Raw genomic sequence first — 22,641 nt, 5'->3', positions numbered from 1 at the left:
AAATGTTTAGGGCAAGAGCACAGACTTGCCAACTCAGAAGAAAAGAACTCTGCCAGTCAACACCTTGTTCCTATTTGGAAACTGGAGGACCAACCTCTGAGCCCACACAGTGCCTACAGAGTCCAATTTCTGAAGGCATGGTGCCTACTGGCCTGCCAAGGATAACATCTGTCACTTGCACTATCTAGGGCATCAGGACGAGCTGTGGTCAATTCTGAAAACCCAGGTAGTCACTGAGACCTCTTAAAGGCTTTAAGCTTATGCTCAGGGGTATAGATATTGTTATTGATGATTGACGACTTGGTGAAGGGGAACAGACAAAGGAACCTGTTGCGAAAGATTACCTCAGGATGATTGAATATAAGGTATTTCCAAAAACAAATTGGAAAGTGTTCTGAAATAGAGTTAACATTGGAACTATCCTAAGCATGATTTCTGTGGTTATTGACACCATCAGAAAAAAACCTATTGAGAGAGACTGCTTTGGGACTACTCAGTTATTATTCAAGGGATTTACAAAAGAAGGGGAAAATTGGTTTGAAATTAAATGATCCTTAGAACTCTTCAGTAACAATATACATGGTTATTGACAGGGTAAAAGAGGTGACCTCTGTGAGTAGGCACAGAGATTAGCTGTTGGGTTCAGATGATGCATAACTGTCCTGATAAGTTGTGACTCGTTGCTTTCAAAAGAGAAGACTGAAACAAAAGAGCCACAATTCAAAAGTGACAATGGCAGGTACCCAATACTGGTTTGCAATACTGTATAAAAAATGTCCAATTCAACCAAGCACACTGTATGCGACAGGTGGTGTAGGCTAAAGTATCCTCCTACTAAGGCAAAAAAAAAGCCATACTTGAAGGGTCGAGTTTACTAAAGAGGAGTCTAAAGTCTAAAGATTAATGGCGCTAGATAGAAATCGGCAGCAGACATGGACAAAGACCTTCTAATTTAAACAGATTAGTGAAATGATTAGCTAAAATAGGACAGGAGTCTTCAGTTTTTCTCCTTGGATGTCTTGTAATTTGTCTAAATTCAATAATGCTCAAAACAACCAACAGAGGTTTTACAAAGCATTGTTTTTTTTTATTCTACCAGGGTAAAAACTAGACCAGATCTTAGCAGCGGTCCATGAAACTGCAAAGTAAATCGATCCTCTGGCCACAGAAATGGTCGTAACATTTGTGATCTATGACTAACTTAGGAGAAACTCTTTATTTGATATGATGCCATTGTCACAAAATAACCAGTACACCTAGTCTTATATCAGACTCCAGGAGTGAAAATACTGGAGGACCACCCATCACTTGAAATTTGAATCTTCCAAATGGAACACCACTGGAAAAATTTAACTTCATAAATTATGATCAGACTCCGTGTGTAACCTCTGAATGAGGGAAGACCACCAAGAAACTGGACTTTGATCTTGATAACAGCCCTTCATTTTCTGCCACAATAACAGCACCTTACCAAGAGATCTGGTCCCAGTGCCACATTAGACCCTCTAGAATTCCACATGGTCTCTTGGAAAGATTATCACTCTTCAATAGGTGACCAACAGCAGCTGCACTTATTTTGGGAGGTAGTGGGAGCAAAGGAACCTCTCCCCATTTGACCAGATTTGACACAAAAAATTAAGATTCAAAGCTCTGTGCTAGAAAGGGTAATGGCAGCGAGTATGGGGAGGCTTGGCTCAAACAAAAGTGAACACATGCAACACCTGAAACAAAGTAGCAAGGTAAAGACACAACTTGGAATACATTTTTGCATTTTTTTTAAATAAAAAAATAACAAGCAACTGTGCAAAAGGGCAAAGGAGAAAAAACACTTTACATTTTCAACAAAGAAAAAATATAAAACTTAATATTGGTATACCAAATAACATACTCTATATGAAGTAACACCACAAAATGCAAATGGAGCGGGATAGAATTGGAGGATGGAAGAAAGACCAAAAGGAGTTCTATGGAGAACAGGCTTCCTCCACAGAAAAAAAGAGCCAGTGCAAATATCAGTATCCAAATTAGTATCTTCAAATGACACTGCCAGATGCACCACTAGCTTGATAAAAACAGACCTGCGAGGTAACAAATTAACAAGCAAATAAATCTACTGAGATTAAATGAGGCGGTACAGGATTTATGCTCTGAAATAAACATTCTGCAAGAGCATTTATTTCTCATGCACAGCCCAACTCCACACCTCCACAACCAAGCCACACCTCCATCAACCAACCTTTCGTCCCAAAAAAACAAACTCCCACATGGGAGCCACGGCTGAAACACACAAGACTGATGAAGCATTGGCAAATGCTGAATGAGATAAAGAAACTAACACTAAATACTGAACTGTGCAATATTATATACAGGTACTGAAGAAGCAATCATTCCCTCGAAATTTGGCTTTCCACTACGATAGTATTGCACAACTAACTGCAAAATGGAAGTAAGGAGACATCGGAAATGCAGTATCAAAATGTTCTACAATTAGTGTAATATGAAAGTGACTTTTTTTAACGTACCCTTTGGCCGTAAGCTATAAAGTCTGAAAGTTAACGAATCGGCTGCTTGATCCTAAGAATATATGCATAGAGAACTTGTTGAAAAACAAAGTACAGAAATGGCTCGCAGAAACTGGGAGATGGCACGTTGAAATAAGCAATCTAAAAGTAGTGAAATGACACAGCAAAGAAAAGGCTGTGCATAATGACTAATTTCTGGGAGGCACTATGGCACTCTAGTTAGACTTCCTACCAAAGTCTAATCCGCGCTCAGCTTTTTCTCTAAAATGAGATAAATTCAGAAGATAAAAACTTACCAAATCAGGAAGCAAATAGTAGTACATGCATTGTGGATCACCCAGGTACCCTTAATGGTACCATTACTGAAGGCAAAGACCATGCAGATACAATGATGTGGAAAACTGAAGCTCAACCGAAGGGGAAATTGAGCTTTTAGGCCCAACGTAGTTTTAACAGTCTACCCATTGGAATAAATGAGCCGCAGCCCTCTTGAGCACGGTATAAATATTGGATTGAAACCCGGGTGATTTCTCAAATATAGTACTCTGTAAAAACAGAGCGAAATTCAGCCCATGTAAAGCAAGATTGAAAATAGCGGTTGGCTATGCTTATCCTAGGAAGTTTCAAATTGAATAAAATTATTTCAGACTCATGTCACAGGCACCCACCATCCCCCCCCCCCCCCCAACAAACTGAGTTATATTGATCTAGTTAATTTTCTGAATGAGTATAACATTTTAGTCTTACAAGAAAACTTGTCTGCAACCACATGGGAACCCATTGCCAAACTGTGGGTCTCAGGTTGATTTTTGTTAGGTTACCAAAGTCCTGGCCTATATAATAGTAATATTTAAAATGATCAGCTCTGTTTGTACACCAGTGCAAAAGCGATGAATAATGTTAAGTCCAGTTTAAAAAAAAAAAAAAAAAAAAACCTTAAGTATTTCCGAGCATGACTCTGGGTGAACCTTCCAGTATTTGTTCAGTTTGTTTTACTTCAGAAAACCATTCAATAGAGAATGTGCTCACTATACGTTATCATACACAACTATCCCACTTGTGTACGACTTTGACACATAAACTAACAAATATGGATGTGGCCCAACAACCAGATCTGCCAACATTGGATGTGGGACAGCAGGTTCGAATTCTGGGATTGGCTCAACATCCTTTGATTCTATTGAAATCCCATTATCTCCTTTGATTATAATAAAATGAATCTGACCTCGTTTAGTGTAATCTGGTGCTCATGTAAAGGATTCCTCATCAGTTTATTTCAGATTCGAAAATCCTTAAAACCATAACCTACGCAAAGACATGAATCATTAAAATCACATAAGTGCTAAAATACCAGTACGGTAAGTAGCAGCAGCTTATTGTAGTAGCAGAAGGTACACAAGATAAATACTTTAAAATTAGTAAAAACATAGATACTTAAAAGCACCCAAACGTTAAGACTGCTACCCACAAGTTACATAAGGTACAAGCACTGTGTAGCATAACACTAAAGCGTCATCATAAAAACATGATTCCTTCAATTGGTTTTTATCAAAGTGCAAATACCAATGTCTAGCAGCCAGTAAAGACACATGCATATTTTTGCAATGAAATAACTCTAGCCTGTGCAAAAACCAATTCCATTAAAGTTGTAAGAGAAGGACTTTCTACTTAAACAGGTCAACATCTACTGTAGCTCGATGGGCTTTTTGCAGATTGACTATGCAGAGGGTATGATTTAGCGACACCGATGTACATCTTCTCATTCGTATCTGATCTCATTATTCACAGTGCATGATCTGTTTTTTTTCACACCTAACTGAATACATATAGGTCTTATCCATTTATTGCAAGCAGAGTTATAAGCTTGGCGGAAGAAGAGAAAATGGTGTAAGGATTACTCTTCAGTGTTGTGTTGGTCATAAATTGGACTATTTGCCCTTAACTGGGACCATAGAGTTCCTTCCACCAAACATTCCCTTTACAGTGATGGTGTGCAATAGTCCTACTACAGCTTCTTAAAACAACTATTTCTCTGTTACTGAAATCCTGGCCCAAACCTATACTTCATTTTAATGGATCAATAGATTTATCAATAAAATACAAATAACATTTATAGTTGAGGCGAGTCATTCTCCTCAAAGGTCAACACATAATTTACCAATTTCACTCCTAAAAGATTGAACTCTAAAGAAAGTTTATCAAGTACACAATTCCCATCCCTTTCACTTCGAAGAATTCCACATGTCACTTAAAATTGGAGTTCACCATTATGTGAAAGTTTGAACAGTTTTTGTTTCCTAAGAGGTTATGGTCCAGGGCAGACAGATCAAAATATTGATAATATCCTGGTACTTTCAGATGCTCAACTGACATTTGATAAATCCATTAATATCAATTCTCAAATGAATATCAAAATGATAACTTTCAAACAGTGCGGAGGGTAATTCAATACATATTCCAAACTAATAGGCTTTGTGATTGCTGGTTAGCACTTTTACACCCCCTAAATTTAACTTTCAAATCATTTTCATCTCGTAAGCATGATTACTTATTGTGAAGATGGAGTACATTCTCATTTTTCAGGTGCATAGATTAGACCTTTGTAGACAGCCAAAATATTCATAATCTTCTTGAGTAACTATTGCATTTGTACCCCTGGTTGATAAATTTACTTTTACTCGACTTCCCTATGATCAAATAGCCATTTTTTAATTGCCTCTGTCATCAAAGTGCAACCTTGCCTTTCTCAGCCACATCTACACTTATGTCCCTACTTTACCACTCCTTATTGTTTTAGGAGTAAAGTACTAGTGCCCCAGTGCCTTTAGGAATATGATGGGAGAGGCACTTGCACTTTTAAGTGCTAAGCCCCTTCATTGTATCAGTGTAAAGATGACTCATAGGTCCATATAGAATTTCATTCTCCATGTTTTAAGAGTAAAGTACCTAGTGCCCAGCTGCCTCTGCCATCATAATGTGCAACTCTCCTTCATAATAACAAATTGTAAAGATAACTCCTAAGTACATATTTCATTATCTGTCATAATCGATATATGCACCCAAAGATGAAATTTCATGCTAACAAAAGAAACCGTATTTCTATTTCATGAAAGTGAGAATTAAACAGATAAACAGGATTTCCTTGCATGCTCCCACCCTCATTTCATTAGCAAAGTTATTGCAGACAAATGCGTTTGCTGTTGACTGCACAAGTACCTTCAACCTAATAAAGTGCCAACATGATTCACAATGCGTGTACCATTTCAGTTTCAATCTATTCAACAATATCTGCACCAAAAAATTAAACTATAAACATCTGAACTGCACTGGGCAAAGTTTCAACATGAAAATGAATAAGGCCCTACACTGTATTCTGCTGCAGATGGTGTTTCTTAAAGTTTATAAAATCATTGGTATCCGAACCAACGCCTCACTTGGAAAAGTGTTCCGACTCCAGTGCACTTCACCAGCTGCCACTCTTATAACCAGTACTTTGGCCATAGCTTGATATCAAAGGCTGTGGTCAAGTTTGTCATGTGTTCGGACAATTTGCTATTATTACATCAAAAAAGTTGCCCCTGCCTCATGTCCATTAATGTTGTGCGTGAATGCTAGTCATTCTAAAGTTTGGGAAGTACTTCCACTGACGATACTGCGGTATATTAACCACACAAGATGTGCCAGGCAACAGTCTTGAAATCGCAGGGGCCTATAGATTACCTGCAGAACTGAAAAAGGTTTAAAAACTAGAATCTGGGAAAACCTATGTGAAAACTTGATGTGACTTCACGCTTATACAATACCCGGGGAACAATAACTGTAATTGATTACGTTTTACTAACGGAAGAGAACTGGTCTAGATTTGAAAATTGTAAGGTCCTGTGCGAAGTAGAATGTGATCACAATGCTCCATCTCTGAAGCTCAATATAAATATCAATAACAAACTCAGAATTTCGAGAAATTAGCACCATCCTGGAAACTGAAGTGAATGTAGAGATGTGATGGATCCAATTGATTTAATTGAAAATCAAAGAATGGCAAAAAGAAAGGCAACATGGACTTTGTTGCAAATCTTCTGCATGAAATTGAGCATGGAGGAAATTGAGACTGGTACCAGAATCACTTGAGCCCTTAATCCTCAAATCTTTAAGAAAAGCAAATGAACTGTGAAGATATCTACTGAAATAGAATGGTTTGTTGAGGAATGCAGTTTCCTGAAGGAACAACCCACAGGGAAGAAGCACTCAAGACCATTTGTCTTGTCTTGCAAAAAGCTGCTCTGCTTCGAATTCTGGGGGATCGGTGGAGAAGTTAGGTGACCAGAGAAATGTCTTGGAATTGAATAGCGAACAAGATGGCTGGGTAAAACATTTTATCTAAGTCTTCATTTGAACAGACGTGGGTAGCCCTCACCTAGTTATGACAGCATGGAAGCTTTATAAGACTACCTCAGCTCGGAAGAAATTATTTGAAATTATCTTCAATGAAGAAAACCTAAAGATTTCAATAAAAGACCTAAGCAAGGAGAAAGCACACAGCCCTAACATGATGCATTCCTAGGTCTTCAAACATCGGCCAGAGTGCTAGCTAATACATTTAAGTCTTCAGTAATACTGCTTTATCATAAATATGCCCTGCTTAATGACAAACGGCAACCAAATCCTAGACCTATCAGTTTAATCAACATTGACGGTAAAGTCCTTTCAAAGTTGGTACTTTTGGCTATAAAAGACTGTACCTCAAATGCAAACGTCTTAAATCGAATAGATTGTGGCTTCTGGGAAGGATTGTCTGCCTTTGATCAGGTTTGTTTTGTACTTCACATAACACACAAACATAGTACTAAAAAGAAGATGCCACTTTATGTAGCTTTCATGGACTTCACACGTTTATTCGATTTGGTACCAAGAAACCTGTTATGGAAGAACCTGCTTGAGCTTGGCCCAAACCCTGTACATTTGATGCCAATAGATTTACTGTACTCTGATACCACTTTGCAAGTCAGGCAAAACACTAAAGGAGACCTCAGCAAATATTTTGCTATGACTAGTGGTGTAAACCAAGGCTGCCTACTTAAACCCTGTCTGTTCTCACTGTACATGATATTTATGCTGCAATTCTGAAAAACTACAAAGATGCACCTACTATGGAGGATTTTCTTCTCTGTTGTTCTACTATACATCAATGACTCCATCCTGGTTACTCGCACTCCGAAGGGGTTACAAGCCTAATTCATTGCCACGGGCAAATACGATTAAGAAAACAGATTCAAGATAAATACAACAAAACCTAAATCATTGTAATTGCGAAAAACTGTGAAGTAAACTTTCACATTCCTTGGTTTAACACCTTTTTCTTTTTAGAGAGGGGTCGCTCAAATGTAATTTGCCCCCTAGGGTCGCTCCCCTAGGGGGCAAATTACATTTAGGCCATTTCTGCCCCCTTTGGGGGCAGATTGCCCTTTTTTAATGAAGCCAATCTGCCCCCAAAGGGGACAGAAACCACTAAACACCAGGGAGTTTTTTTTTCTTCATGAATTTCACGCAAGGGGAGCGACCCCTTAGGCAAGGGTTGTTCCCCTGGGGGGCAAATTTATTTTAGGCCATTTGGCAGATCAGCCTATTTTAATTAGGCCGATGGGCAGAAACAACTAGGCACCGGGGATTTATTATTATAATTTTTTTTTTTTTGCGTCAATGTCACGCAGGGGGAGGGACCCCGTAGGCAAGGGTCGCTCCCCGGGGCGGTTGGGGGGGCATATTTATTTTAGGCCATTTCTGCCCTCCCTTGGGCTGGCTGAGCTAGAGGCCAAAATCCACAGGTAGGCAGTCTGTTAAAAAAAAAAAACAAAAAAAACTCTGTTTTCTGTGAAAAAATGTGATATGTCTGTTGTGTTTTGGGGCATTTCCTTTTGTGGGCGCTAGGCCTACCCACACAAGTGAGGCATCATTTTTATCGGGAGACTTGGGGGAACGCTGGGTGGAAGGAAATTTGTGGCTCCTCTCAGATTCCAGAACTTTCTGTCACCGAAATGTGAGGAAAAAGTGTTTTTTAGCCACATATTGAGGTTTGCAAAGGATTCTGGGTAACAGAACCTGGTCAGAGCCCCGCAAGTCACCCCATCTTGGATTACCCTAGGTCTCTAGTTTTAAAAAATGCACAGGTTTGGTAGGTTTCCATAGGTGCCGGCTGAGCTAGAGGCCAAAATCTACAGGTAGGCACTTTGCAAAAAACACCTCTGTTTTCTGTCAAAAAATGGGATGTGTCCACGTTGTGTTTTGGGGCATTTCCTGTCGCGGGCACTAGGCCTACCCACACAAGTGAGGTATCATTTTTATCGGGAGACTTGGGGGAACATAGAATAGTAAAACAAGTGTCATTGCCCCTTGTCTTTCTCTACATGTTTTCCTTCCACATATAAGAGTGTGTAAAAAAGACGTCTATTTGAGAAATGCCCTGTATTTCACATGCTAGTATGGGCACCCTGGAATTCAGAGATGTGCAAATAACCACTGCTCCTCAACACCTTATCTTGTGCCCATTTTGGAAATACAAAGGTTTTCTTGGTAGCTATTTTTCACTCTTTATATTTCAGCAAATGAATTGCTGTATACCAGGTATAGAATGAAAACCCACTGCAGGGTGAAGCTCATTTATTGGCTCTGGGTACCTAGGGTTCTTGATGAACCTACAAGCCCTATTTATCCCTGCAACCAGAAGAGTCCAGCAGACGTAACGGTATATTGCTTTAAAAAATCTGACATTGCAGGAAAAAGTTAGTAAAACGTAGAGAAAAATTGTTGTTTTTTTACCTCAATTTCAATATATTTTTTTATCCACTTGCTATTTTCTGTAGGAAACCCTTGTAGGATCGACACAAATTACACCTTGCTGAATTCAGAATGTTGTCTACTTTTCAGAAATGTTTAGGTTTCTGGGATCCAGCATTGGTTTCACGCCCATTTCTGTCACTGACTGGAAGGAGGCTGAAAGCACAAAAAATCGTAAAAATGGGGTATGTCCCAGTAAAATGCCAAATTCCTGTTGAAAAATTGGGTTTTCTGAGTCAAGTGTGCCTGTTCCTGAAGGCTGGGAAGCTGGTGATTTTACCACCGCAAACTCTTTGTTGATGCCAACAAAGGCATCCGGGAAAAAACACAAGCCTTCTTCTGCAGCCCCTTTTTCCCATTTAAAAAAAAAAAAAACGAAATGTTCACTGTATTTTGGCTAATTTCTTGGCCTCCTTCAGGGGAACCCACAAGGTCTGGGTACCTCTAGAATCCCTAGGATGTTGGAAAAAAAGGACGCAAATTTGGCTTAGCTAGCTTATGTGGACAAAACGTTATGAGGGCCTAAGCGTGAACTGCCCCAAATAGCCAAAAAAAGGCCTGCCAGCAAAGGGGTTAATGTACAATATCATGATTCCCCTGAACAGGAGTGAGATTTCTTATGAAGCTCTTAGTGAAGCTGGGTAGTTAATTAGGATCCGCTTTTTCTTTCGAGCATGGCCTTTGTGTTTAGTAGGTCATTCTTGCACCTCCATGTTTAATGAAAGCTTTATACTCCATTGTTAAAATAGGAAGAGATGAGCTTCACACAGACGAAACTGGGGATCAGACTTCATGCTCTTGCTTCTTTAGCCGTAAAGGTTTTTTATGCCTAGGGTGATCAACAGTAATATAAATTCCTCTACAGCTTATTGGCCAAACTTTATCCTGTTTTCCGCACAGTTTGATTCACTTTATTCTAATGCACTTGCGTGTGCCTGCCGTTGGCTGCCTGTGTCCCCACCTGAGGACCCTGAAACCCAGACTCCCGCACCAGAAATCTAAAATCCTCAGAGCTGAAATTGTTAACTGCCAACAGTTTCTGAATTTTCATTCAGAGTCTATGCACAAACAATTTCCCTTCAAAAAGTACTTATTGCATGCGATCTGTAACTTAAGTTCAAATACGTCCTTTGATTTTTGTTTCTTGTTTGCAGATGAAGGGAAGGTGGATGACCGGGCAAAACTGAGTGTTGCGGCAAAAAGGCTGCTTTTCAGGGTAAATTATTTTTCCCTCGTTACTGAAAGCTGGATGTGAGGTCCTAGTTCCACTAGATGTTTCCAGATTTCTCGATGTTCTAACCAAATTCTGCACTGCAGTTGTGTCTGTTTAGGAGACTCACTTTTTAAAATATGTGCTTGGATATTTCTGTCCTTGATATTTTTACTAATTTGCTCAGGATAAATTGAGTCCGAATAATGATTGTGTTTTTATGCATGTTAACGTGAAAAAACACGAAGGTCCATCTATTACTGTAATAGCTTGTAATACATTCAATGTCATTGTACTATAGCAAATAACTTGGTACAGTAGAGCTGGATTAACGGACCCCGCACACCTACATGTTCTCCAATTACAGTTGTGTACATATTCTTTAGCCACATCCAAAAGTAATTTTGCTAGTAACTATGCTTCCTCGAAATAGTTGATGTATTTTATACTGACGCCTAAGTAGAGAGTATCAGTTTTTGCAGAAAATGCGTAAAGCAGAAATTTTTTTCACTTAATGGGTATGCATCATTATTCATTTAAATCTTGCAAGTTATGGTTCAAATGCATCTATTTGTTTAATTCGCTAAAATTGCACCATCTAGTCTTAATGAAATTAAGATTATTTTGTAGTTTGCTAAACCAAATGCAAACTTGTGTGCTTTGTAACCTTTTTTGTGAAGATTACTAGCTCCACCCAGGTTACTGAATTTGTAAGGTTTACTTGCGGGTGCAAATTCTTTAAAAAATATATTTTAGGCGAGTTATTGCCAACCCTTTCTGGGACATTATTCTCCCACTAAAATTGAGGTATGCCTTAAGATTTTCACTGTAAAGGGTACCAAGGTGTATTTGCAAGATTGTTTTCTCACAGCATCAGTTGCTTAGACTTGGCAATGTTTTTTTAGATTGTAAAGTTATAAGACGTTTACGGACAAAAGGCTAATTTACAATGCATAGGCATTATGGTAACGGAGGGTCGTTATATAGTATTGTGCACATGTCATGCTGTAGAGTCTAAATGTTAAAGCATAAACGTGTTTTAAACATCTGTAATGTACTTCCTTTATGGACAACATTACCCTCTAAATTTTTGGAATAGTTTTGTAATCACTAGACTATATTAAATTACTGTAGTTTACCACCCAATCATAGCCATCGTGTGACTCGAAATATTCTGGATATGGGGATGTTTTTGTGTGATTCCAATGAGGTATTGGGGCAGATGCTACTAGTGTGTGTGGGCATTTCCACGAGCAACTCTTCTTTCCAAGAAAGCCATTTATGTTGAACTTTGTTGTATTTTCAAGCGTTCTTGTGTGACCTGAAAATTCTAATCAACTGAATAACTTTTGTGCGAAAATGCTGAAAAATCATGCTCTACTAGATTATTAATACACCTGGAGTTTCATCTGCCCAGTTTACCAAACAGTGCGCTCATTTGTAGTTTTACTTGTAGTATTACAGAGCTTTTGGCAGATTGATGACTCACCCAATCCAGTTGTCTTGCAGCAGCTTGGTGCAGCTGACTACTGTAGAGAATATACCTGGATAGACTTGACTAGGATTCTGTATCAATACCGGAAAACTGGGACTTATTTTGTACATCAAACCAACACTTCCAGAGCACCATAGGGATCCCAGTGTCTGGTGACAGTCTGCAGAGCATCTTGGAATGATCACACCTGTTAGAGGCCTGGGACTAAGTCTCTGGAAATGTCCCATGGTCAGGTGTCTATAATGTACCAGTTCACACTAGACCTCCGCCCATCTACTTACACTCAGTGGGCACGTTCTAGGAGCCCTTTGTGTTGCCTCTACTTTGCTTGCAGATCGATGCACATTGAAAGGGCCTCAAATAATGCTTAGTTACATATTTTAAGGAGTCAGCTCAAACCAATAACACTATAAAGTAGGTTTGGGGTCCCTTTACAATTCACAAAGCAAAATATATATAGGGCATTTCAAAATGGGTCATTGTTTGTTTTGGTCCATCTTACCACTTACTAGTTCTAGCACGCTCCTTAACATATGTCTGGATTAATATTTTGTTACTTGAACATTTTATATATGTGTATGTGTGTGTGTGTGTGTATATGTATATATATATATATATATATCTGCTTTGAGGAAGAACAGCTTTCGATATTATGGCATACGCTTGATTCTTCACTGACCAGTTATTATTATAAAAGATATTTCACAATAAGACCATTTTACACAAGTGTGCTTTATCAAAGGGGCGGGTGGTGGCCAAACTCCCATGGAGGGCTTGTTCCTAATCTACGATCAGAAGTAGTCCAACATAGTTGATTAATTTGAGGAGAAAACCCAAAACCAGCAACTAGGACATCTTTAACAAAACAGAATAAGCTAAACAGCCTATCGTCCAGATTTCCTTTTTTACACACTGTTTCTGTTGCAGATTCTATTTAAAGAAGTACTCTCCAAGTTTACTATGAGGTGCAGTATAAACCTTTCTCTTTGAATCCTAAACGTGATATTTCTGCCACTACTGCTTTTTACTGGTGCAGTTTCCTGTGTGAAAATGCTTTTACCCTTTTGGTGAAGCACATTGTTCCAGAAAATGTCTTTAAGATATTGTCACACAGGCGGTTGTCCTCTTCTTTTTCCAGGACCATCTTCCGTCTCTTATCATACTCTGGTGATATGAAGAATGTAGCCTCTTTATAGGTATTTGAACTGTTTATTTTCTGGGCCTTGCAGCATACAAAATAAGTTGGGCTTTTTTTTTTTTTATTTATTTTTTATTTTTAAGAGCATATGCAAAGTAGACTTTTAGTTCCTCTTTATATTGTGCTAGCACCCTGTATCTGGGCTTCCCAAAGGGTGATTTGCCACAGATAGAGATCGCCTAGAATTTGGCTGCTAGACTGTTCAAAGATCTCTAACATTTTGTTCTGAATTTCCTTTGCTTGGGATTTTGTATTGGCTCCCTGCAATGGCTTGTTGCATCTTCAAGCCCATCTGCCTTACCACTGGGTGAATCAAAGCACCAGCTTCCGATTTTTTAAGTACTAGTCTTAGAGACTGCCAGCTGCAGCTGCCTCACCTTTTGAATATTCAGACTGGATCTGGAAATTTTTCAGCAGTACCTGTGTGGGTATGGTGCACTGCTCAGGCGCTCTTCTGCTCTAGCAATGACATGCAGGGCCTATGAAGAAGGCACTCCTGCCTGATGATGTCAGATCCATCTTTTTTTTTTTTTTTTTTTTTACTCCTTCCAGACGTCGATTTGGAGCTACCACTCGTCTGAGATCCCGTACCTCGATCAAAATATTGTTTCACAGTGTGAAAGGGACATGTTGCCTCCCAAAACGACCAGTTTTGAGCACTGGGGGACTTGCAAAAAATATCAGTGACAGATCCTCACCAAGTTTGCCTTTGGTGCCTAGGGTCAAGCCTCCACTCCAAAGCCTGCAGTGCCTGTCGGTGAACCTGAAGGCCATACGAGGCTGAGATGAAGCTTCACCTCCAAGCTTGGCAAGGCTGGTCCACAAGACTCGTCCAAGTCAAAAGTTCAGTCCCAGTCCTGTTTGATATCCAGAATTAACTGAAATCGTTCGAGGCATAGGTCATCCTCTCAATCCAAATCTTTGGGTAAGTTGAAGAAAAAGCACAAGCAATCGAGGCATGATTTAGCCTCTTCCCATCACTTGGACACCCAGAAAAAGTTTGGAAGTGGCACTAATGAATCTTGCTCCCAAAGTTATTCAGCTTTGGTTGTGCCGGGAAAAAGTTCAACGATTCACTTCAGAGTCCCTGGGGATGTGTGCTGCTCAAAAGCAGATCAAAGACCTCCATGCAGCCATGCGCCAACTCTCTGGATCTTGCCAACTCCCTTTATGTGCCTTCGGGCCCCACTGAGCCAAGAGGTTCAGAACCTAGGTTACCACTGGTGGGTTTGCCCTTGGTGCCAGATGGACCCTCCAAGCACAAAAAGGGACTTCTTTCATCTCCAGTGCCACTATCCATCCCAGTTTCTGGTGCATTGACTCCTATGTTAACTCAGCAAGAAAAGGCCCCAGTTGTCCTCTGACGTCGAGGCAGCACTGGTTCGACCTTGACTGAAGTTGCACCGAGCTTCCTTTGAGGCTCCGTTTTCTCTGCTTTTTCTGCCTCCACGACAGCAGCATACCTTACATTTCCTACAGAATGCACAATGGGGTGACCCCCTAAGAAATACAAAGAACAAAAGGTTGTATAATTCACACACAAATGGTTGCACAAATCAGTCCATGATGTAACCAGTATCTCCTAAAATTGATTAGTGCAGTAAAATTGATCAGTCCAAAGTTTATTGCAAAAATGTTTTCATATTGAGTAATCCGCAATCCACAGAACTTTGCATTCCCGGTTTCAAGCCAATTTCCGATTTCAAGCCAACACGTGTTTCGTCTTTGGGAGTAATTAACATCCCTACACGACTTCTTCAGGGCTAGAAATCACAAACAATACACATGAGTAATGACCAATATGCTCAATCGTCAAATTAACACCAATCATGTGTCAAAAAAAAGCCCAAAGGAAGGTAGAAATTATAGAATAAACCCCAAAAGTTGGTGAGATGAGATTGAATCGGATGAGGCAATCATCACGAAGAATCCACATACCAATGTCCACAATCTTTATACAAATAAATAAAAGATACTTATGTGCAACAGATACGTGACCAATCATTAAGCCCTTAGTTGAATCAACAAACATGCAACCCAAAGTGCTGAAACACCACCAAAAAAAGGAAACAATACACGTTCTAAATCACAATACCTTACAAATCCAATATCATTCAAAACACTGAACAGTAGTGTCAGTGTAATCCAAGACCAATATATTGCAATGTGGGATTTCTCCAGATGGAAATTCAGAAATACTGTCAAAAAAAGTAGATATCACTGGAAAGTATGGTTACCACATGTTAACCCCCAAGCAACAGCAACTCATAATAATATATGTCCTCGTCTGAATACGGAGGCGCCGATGATCGTGTAACGGTGCTAATACATGATAATAATCAGTGAGTGTGATTACTGACTGAAATAGGGGATGTAGGCTTGGAACCATGTGTGTTTTCAACTTACCATACTCCAATGTATATTTTTGTTGGTGACATAGCTAGGAGTATTAATTACTATGAAAGGCATGAATGCTTTTACATGTATTTGGTTGTGGGACTTGTTTGTACTAGGTTACCCTTAATATTGTGAGGACATATATTATTATGAGTTGCTGTTGCTTGGGGGTTAACATGTGGTAACCATACTTTCCAGTGATATCTACTTTTTTTGACAGTATTTCTGAATTTCCATCTGGAGAAATCCCACATTGCAATATATTGGTCTTGGATTACACTGACACTACTATTCAGTGTTTTGAATGATATTGGATTTTTAAGGTGTTGTGATTTAGAACGTGTATTGTTTCCTTTTTTTGGTGGTGTTTCAGCACTTTGGGTTGCATGTTTGTTGATTCAACTAAGGGCTTAATGATTGGTCACGTATCTGTTGCACATAAGTATCTTTTATTTATTTGTATAAAGATTGTGGACATTGGTATGTGGATTCTTCGTGATGATTGCCTCATCCGATTCAATCTCATCTCACCAACTTTTGGGGTTTATTCTATAATTTCTACCTTCCTTTGGGCTTTTTTTTGACACATGATTGGTGTTAATTTGACGATTGAGCATATTGGTCATTACTCATGTGTATTGTTTGTGATTTCTAGCCCTGAAGAAGTCGTGTAGGGATGTTAATTACTCCCAAAGACGAAACACGTGTTGGCTTGAAACCGGAAATTGGCTTGAAACCGGGAATGCAAAGTTCTGTGGATTGCTGATTACTCAATATGAAAACATATTTGCAATAAACTTTGGACTGATCAATTTTACTGCACTAATCAATTTTAGGAGATACTGGTTACATCATGGACTGATTTGTGCAACCATTTGTGTGTGAATTATTACAACCTTTTGTTCTTTGTATTTCTTAGGGGGTCACCCCATTGTGCATTCTGTTTGAAGTTTGAGGTTTCTGACCTCTGAGGGTTGGGTGTTTCCCCTGTGGGGTTCCCCGGCATTTACTCTATTATAATGGTACCGTGAGCGCCATATCTCCTCATATTACACCCTGTTTTCTCATTTCTGTACCTTACATTTCCTGTTCACCATGTATTCAGATAACTATTACAATGCAGGTAAGGAAATTGACAAACCATTTTGTGGGAATTTGTATGACATCCTTTAACCATGGAGGTCAAGACCATTTTTGTCTTAGTCTTCAGCCAGGGCAGACCTCTACAGAGCCCCTTTTAGCATTGAATGGGGCATTCAACAGCCATATTGCACTAGCCACTGCCTTGCCCCAGACTGTATTTTCTATCTGTGCACCTCTCACTTGCAAGCTTGGTAGTGCAGGTGTTTGCAAGCAAGACAAATCCCAACACCTTTCTGACTACCTCCCCTGATCGGGAGTTGAAAGGAGGTGAGCTGTTTGGGAAGAGGCTTTTCATCCACCAGCTTGTCTGTAAATACTTGTTGCCTGCAGGGGTGTTATTCTAATCTTCTTTGTGACTCCATTCTTCCAAGGTGCCCCCGATGACCTCTGACTGGTCCTTGCCTAGGCCATTCAGGATGGTTCATCTCAATCTCAGTGGAGCCAACAACAAAGGAACATCTGTATATGCATTCAGATGTCAGAGAAGACTACAAAAGGTCTGCAGTGGTGGTTACTGGACAGCTATTTGGATCAGCGGTAGACCCCTCACCCTTCCCTCATCCAGAGCCGACGGTGGTGACTGATTGCTTCTTTGTTGGGAGAGCCATCTGGGAGAGGTGGAGATAAGAGGCAGCTGGGCTCCATATCAGCCTTCTGGAGCCGATTGCCATCTGCTTGATAATGAAAACCTTCCTGCTCTTCAGGGCATGCTGGCACAGGTTCTCACAGACAACAGTCGTGTGTTACTGCAACAAACGGGACAGTTGCGGGTCACAAACCCTGCGGCAGGAGACCTTGAGTCTCTGGAAATGGCTGGACCACCAAGGGATCTTCCTGTAGTGAACTGCCTGGCAGGATTATTGAATGCAAGGGTGGATGAGCTCAGCCAGTGGAGCCTAGCAGATCACAAATGGAATTTACAGCCACAGGTGGTGCAAAGTCTGTTCCAAGAACAGGGAGAGCCTTGGCTCAGTCTGTTCACCACTGAGAACGTGCAGTATCTGCACTTTTGAGTGTTAGTGTTTTCCAAGGTCCTTCTCATTTGGAGACTCATTCCAGTGTGAGTGGAACTGGGGACTTCTGTATGTCTTTCTGCTGAAAGCACTGCTACCCAGAGTTCTCAAGAATGTTGGGACTGACCAGGCCCAAATCATTGTGGTGGCCCCTGTTTCGGCAAGGAGAGTATGGTATCCATAACTCCTGGGCTTGAGCATCAGTCCTCTGATCAGGCTGCTCCACCAGGATGTCCTTCTGTCACTGCAACATGGCATGATATTGTACCAGAGCCTCTGCAGTCTCCATCTTCAGGCTTTGAGATTAAGCAGCGACAGCTGAACACTCATCCTTCCTCTGGAGGTGAGTCATGTCGTCTTGGCAGTCGGGCATCCCACGGCACAAACTATATGCCTGTCATTGGAACAGAATTGTGGCATAGTGTTGTGCTCAGCAGATAGAATCCCTCAGGCTAAGTTATCTGACGTTTTGTTGTTAGATTGTTGCCCCTACCCGGGCAAGGCCTTGCTCTGGGCACATTTAAAGGGTACCTTTTTGCTCTTTGACTTTTGGGGGTTGCTGGATCAGCAGTCGAAGTCTCCTGTTAAGTGCTTTTTGGAAGGCTTAATACATTTATTTCCTCTCTTTTGTCATGTCACAGTCTGGTTTAATTTGCACTCCATTTGAGCTGCTTCACAGCTGTTCTTTGCAGTGCCTCACTTTCAAGACAGTGTTCCTCGTATTGATCACATCTGCATGCCATAAGAGTTAGCATAAAGCTTTTTATGTCCACAGCATATACCCTTCCTTTTTCCCCAAACAAACTGGTTATGTGGACCTGGGCATGCTGCTTGCCTAAAGTTGACACCTTCCAGGTAGGCTAAAAAAACATAGCTGTGCTGGCATTCTGTGCTCCGCCTCACACCTCTAAGGAGTACACTTCATCACTTGGGCCTCTTCATAGAGCATAGCGTGGGCGATCAGCTTTTTTGTAGCGTTCTGTGGATTGAAGAAAGGTAAGGCTGTGCAGAAAAACTTCGCCCTGTGGACCTTGCTCTGCATTAAACCCTGCTACACATTAGCTAAAAAGCAGCTTCCGGAAGGACTGCATGCTCATTTTACCAAGGTCAAAGCTGCTATCACTGCATTGTCATGCAGAGTCCCTGTTCTGGACATTTCTAGATGGCTACAAGGTCATCCCTCAATTTTTTCACGAAGTATCATTGCCTGAACAATTCAGTTTGCTAAAGGGGCACTTTAAACAGTTGTTCCTGCAGGATTTTCTGATTTGAGTCCATCCACAGACCTGACCCACCTTCAAATAGGTACTGCTTTGATATCTATTCAAAAGGTGAAGAATATGTAGCTAGGTGTCTCAATCAGAAGAACAAGTTATTTACAATTGCTAATGCTTTTTCCAGTAGTCTGTCTAGTCCCAGATTCCTTACTCAATCTCCCCGTTCTGTGGCTGGCCTCTGTCCATTAATAAGATCCCAAGTCTAGGAATCTGCACACTGGTCATGACAATTTGCTTTTGGGGCTGTGCATCTGAGGGTATGGACAGTCTTGAAAGTACACTGGAGTGGTGCTTTTATAGGCCCTGTATGTCATTTCCGGAGCACAATGGATTCAGTGCAGTGCCGCATCACGCCACGTGCCGATGTGAGTAGGAACTGCTGAAAAGTTTCCAGATCCATCCTGACACCTGGGGAATATTCTAAAGGTATGTAATCAGTGGCCAGATTGTCTTTACCAGAAAGAGCATTACTAAAGGTATGTAACTTTTTCTTTGAGAACTTATGAACCTTCACATTCCCTCTGCTGGTCTGCCCTTACCCTTTCCTGGTGTTCCTAAAGCTTGGCAAAGGCACGTGGCTTTCTTTTTTTGGTAAGTACATTTTGGAACACTTTGCAACCTTCTGGAGGGCATTTATCAGTGTACTTTAATTCTGTGAGAATTTGAATGCTTGAATATTTCAGCAATGTCTGAGATGACTTCTGGCGATTGGTCACATCTGCCGGTTTCACTGCGCATTTTAAATTCCTTAATATAACGCTTGCCTTCGCCATCAATTTGATAACGTAGCAGGGTAAAGGGGAAAGGCTTACAAATTATGCAGGGTGATGACGCAAGTGTGGTATGTTACACTAAAGATAATTCAAATTACTAACTTAAAATTTCCAGTAATGACGTGCTTAACAGCAAGATACACATTTTCACAGAGAGGATCCGAACGTTAAATGAAAATATTCAGTTTCAGACTGAAATTTTCAGACTCAGATTGTTTTAATAGAGATGCTGTTTCTATGTATCCAAGAAATGGGGAAGACGTTTCCAGTCCAAACTACTTAAATGGTTATGGTTTCCATACTAAAGCTGAAAGATTCATTTTTTTCTTTTTTTGTGGCAGGCTTACTTTGTTGCTTTTATGATCGTATTAAACCACCATCGTAACGAATGGCAGAGGACCGCAATAAATCACATTTTACTTGTCCACATTTTACTTTTTTTAATTGTGACCTTCATCTGTTCATAGGAAATGGAAAAATCATTTGATTCAAAAAATGTTCCTAAGCCACGTTCAAGAAATACAGCTGTGGAAAGAAGACTGCGGCGTGCACAGGATAGATCACGCACTCAGCCAGTCACAAATGAAGAAGTGGTCATTGCAGCCACGTAAGTCCCGATATTGTTCACATTCTGACGCATCGCGTTTTTAAAAGCAGTGTCGGGTTGCCTTGGGTGTTACGTTTGACTAGTATTGGTGGAAGGTGTCCACTGTTGTTAAAACAGGATTACTTCACTGAAGGTACACGGAGCAGGAAAGGGATGTGCTCGAAAGAAACCACAAAGCTACAGTCGAACACGTACTAGGTATTTCTTCAATTGCCTCATTGAAGCATCGCTTTTAACTGGGCTGCGCAGCACATTAACATTTGTAGAAACTTTACTGCCATACCTGCAAAACTGTCCATAAATTAACCTATAAATTATCCATGCCTTATAATTATTTTCCATTCTTATTACTGAACTGATGTTCAGGGCTTAACTTAAGAAAAGTAGTTTCATACTTACTGAAAATGACAGCTTCTGTAACTTAAATCAGTAACTAAATACTCAGCTAAATCCATGCCAAGATCTTCTCGTGGAAGTGCGCCTCTAAGCACATTGAAATGTCTTACCTATATTATCTGTCCCTGTAGCTTTAAGATGCATAGAAAGAAACAGCCTTAGGACTGGATTTAACGATGGTGCTACTCGTTTGATCTGGATTCTTATATAATAGCCAGTAAGGTCAGCCTGGCTGCCTCTAATAAGAGGGAAGATCTTATGTAAGGTTGACCCGGCTCATGAATTGGGCCTTCCAAAGGTACATCAAGAAAGTTTAAAGCCTTTAATGACTGCACAGCTGTTTTTAAACAGTGAGGACTGAGGGTTTCTCTTTCCCTCTCCCGTTGGTCCACAGTGCCCCACGTACCTATTCTTAGTCCCAACCTCTCTTACTCTGTCCATTGTCACATAGCAAGCTTTTGATTGATGTAGGCATGATCTATGGCTAGTACAATGTCAACACCGTTTGTACACCTGGGGATGACACAGCATCTCAGACTACAGTGAATCCTGTTTAAATGCTTGGAAGCCTATTACTTCCCAGTCCTGGGTGACCGTCCTCACAGAACTTACTATTGGAATAGTTCATTGATATTGCCTATTGCTAAACTGTGAGGACTGATCCTAAACTCACAGGGAAAAGAGGAAAGAAGTTTACTATTGAAAAGACTACCAGGGGTGCATCTAAAGCTCCAGCTGCAGTATGTCCAAATGAGATTTTCAACTTGTCAAGACATTGGAGTTTACAAGGCAAAACAAGTTGATTCAATAGACCTTTCACCCTCTCCCTCTATGGAAAAAAAGGCAGTTCGAAATGATGGATGGCAACCTACCACTCCTTTTAAATAAGGCCTGGAGTACTGAAGTACACATTCAGAAATTTCCAGTAAAAACAAAGCTGCAACCAAAATCACTTTTGGATTAGTTTCTAGATTTTCTAGACCCTCAGCTATAATCTTCACCATAATTGATCTCGAAGCATTTTAATATCCATGAGCTAAAAAGGCTAAGAAATCACTTTATAGAAAAAAATAAAGCTGTTACTTGGAATGAGAGGAATAAAGAAATTAAGCAGTAAAGTTAAGAGAGAAAATTCGAATTGTCTTCTTCCCAGGCAAATCAGCCTCTGCATTTTCTTCAGTGTTAGATATTTTATTATTGATGCAGAAAACTTTACATGGTATATTTGAAACATTAGTGTTAAGTAACAATGCTTTAAAGTGTCAGACAGGTTATTAAAACAATTGCTGCAGAGCTCAAAGAAATAAACTCTTGTAAGCCTTGGCTGGCGAAACTAGTTAAAGTGATCCTTGGTGGTCAATTGGGAGGGTCGTGGTGGTTGGGTGGGATGGGGGGAGGGGGGAATTCAAGAGCTTGGCTTAAGGGAAGCCCGAAATATATCAACTTACATTTTTTTTTTTTTTCAGGCCTTCATAAAAATGGGATGATGGTAGGATTCCTCTCCTATAAAATACACTAATACCACAGGGCAGAAAGGTAATGAGTAGTTTCAAAGATCAAGGAAATTGAGAAAAAAAAAGGCTGAGGGAGTAGTAGAAGTCTGGCCTGTGTAGTTATAGAAGGCTAGCAATAAAAAAGAAAAATAATCTTCTGTTAAGGATAAGGCCCGCAGAGTAGGAGCTAATTGTGCTATATTGTCATGTCTTCTTTGTAAAGGATTATCTGCAAAATCAGGGGTAAGTGTTCATCCAACAATAGAAAGGGGTAATAAATTGTGGG

General features: G+C 40.2%; 1 protein-coding gene across 19 annotated transcripts in view; it reads left to right on the top strand.

Moving 5' to 3' along the window:
* SVIL (supervillin) overlaps positions 1 to 22,641 on the top strand; it is a 601,346-nt gene that overhangs the window by 315,661 nt on the left and 263,044 nt on the right. For all 19 annotated transcript variants that reach the window (XM_069211285.1, XM_069211277.1, XM_069211284.1 and 16 more), the window contains 2 exons: positions 10,508 to 10,569; positions 20,327 to 20,466. In XM_069211285.1, the coding sequence (XP_069067386.1) occupies positions 10,508 to 10,569; positions 20,327 to 20,466 (202 nt within the window). The remainder of the gene's footprint in view (positions 1 to 10,507; positions 10,570 to 20,326; positions 20,467 to 22,641) is intronic.

This window comes from Pleurodeles waltl, chromosome 10, assembly GCF_031143425.1.
Source record: "Pleurodeles waltl isolate 20211129_DDA chromosome 10, aPleWal1.hap1.20221129, whole genome shotgun sequence".
NCBI lineage: Eukaryota > Metazoa > Chordata > Amphibia > Caudata > Salamandridae > Pleurodeles > Pleurodeles waltl.
Note: the sequence above shows the minus strand (reverse complement) of the source record. Positions and strands in the feature narration are given on the sequence as shown.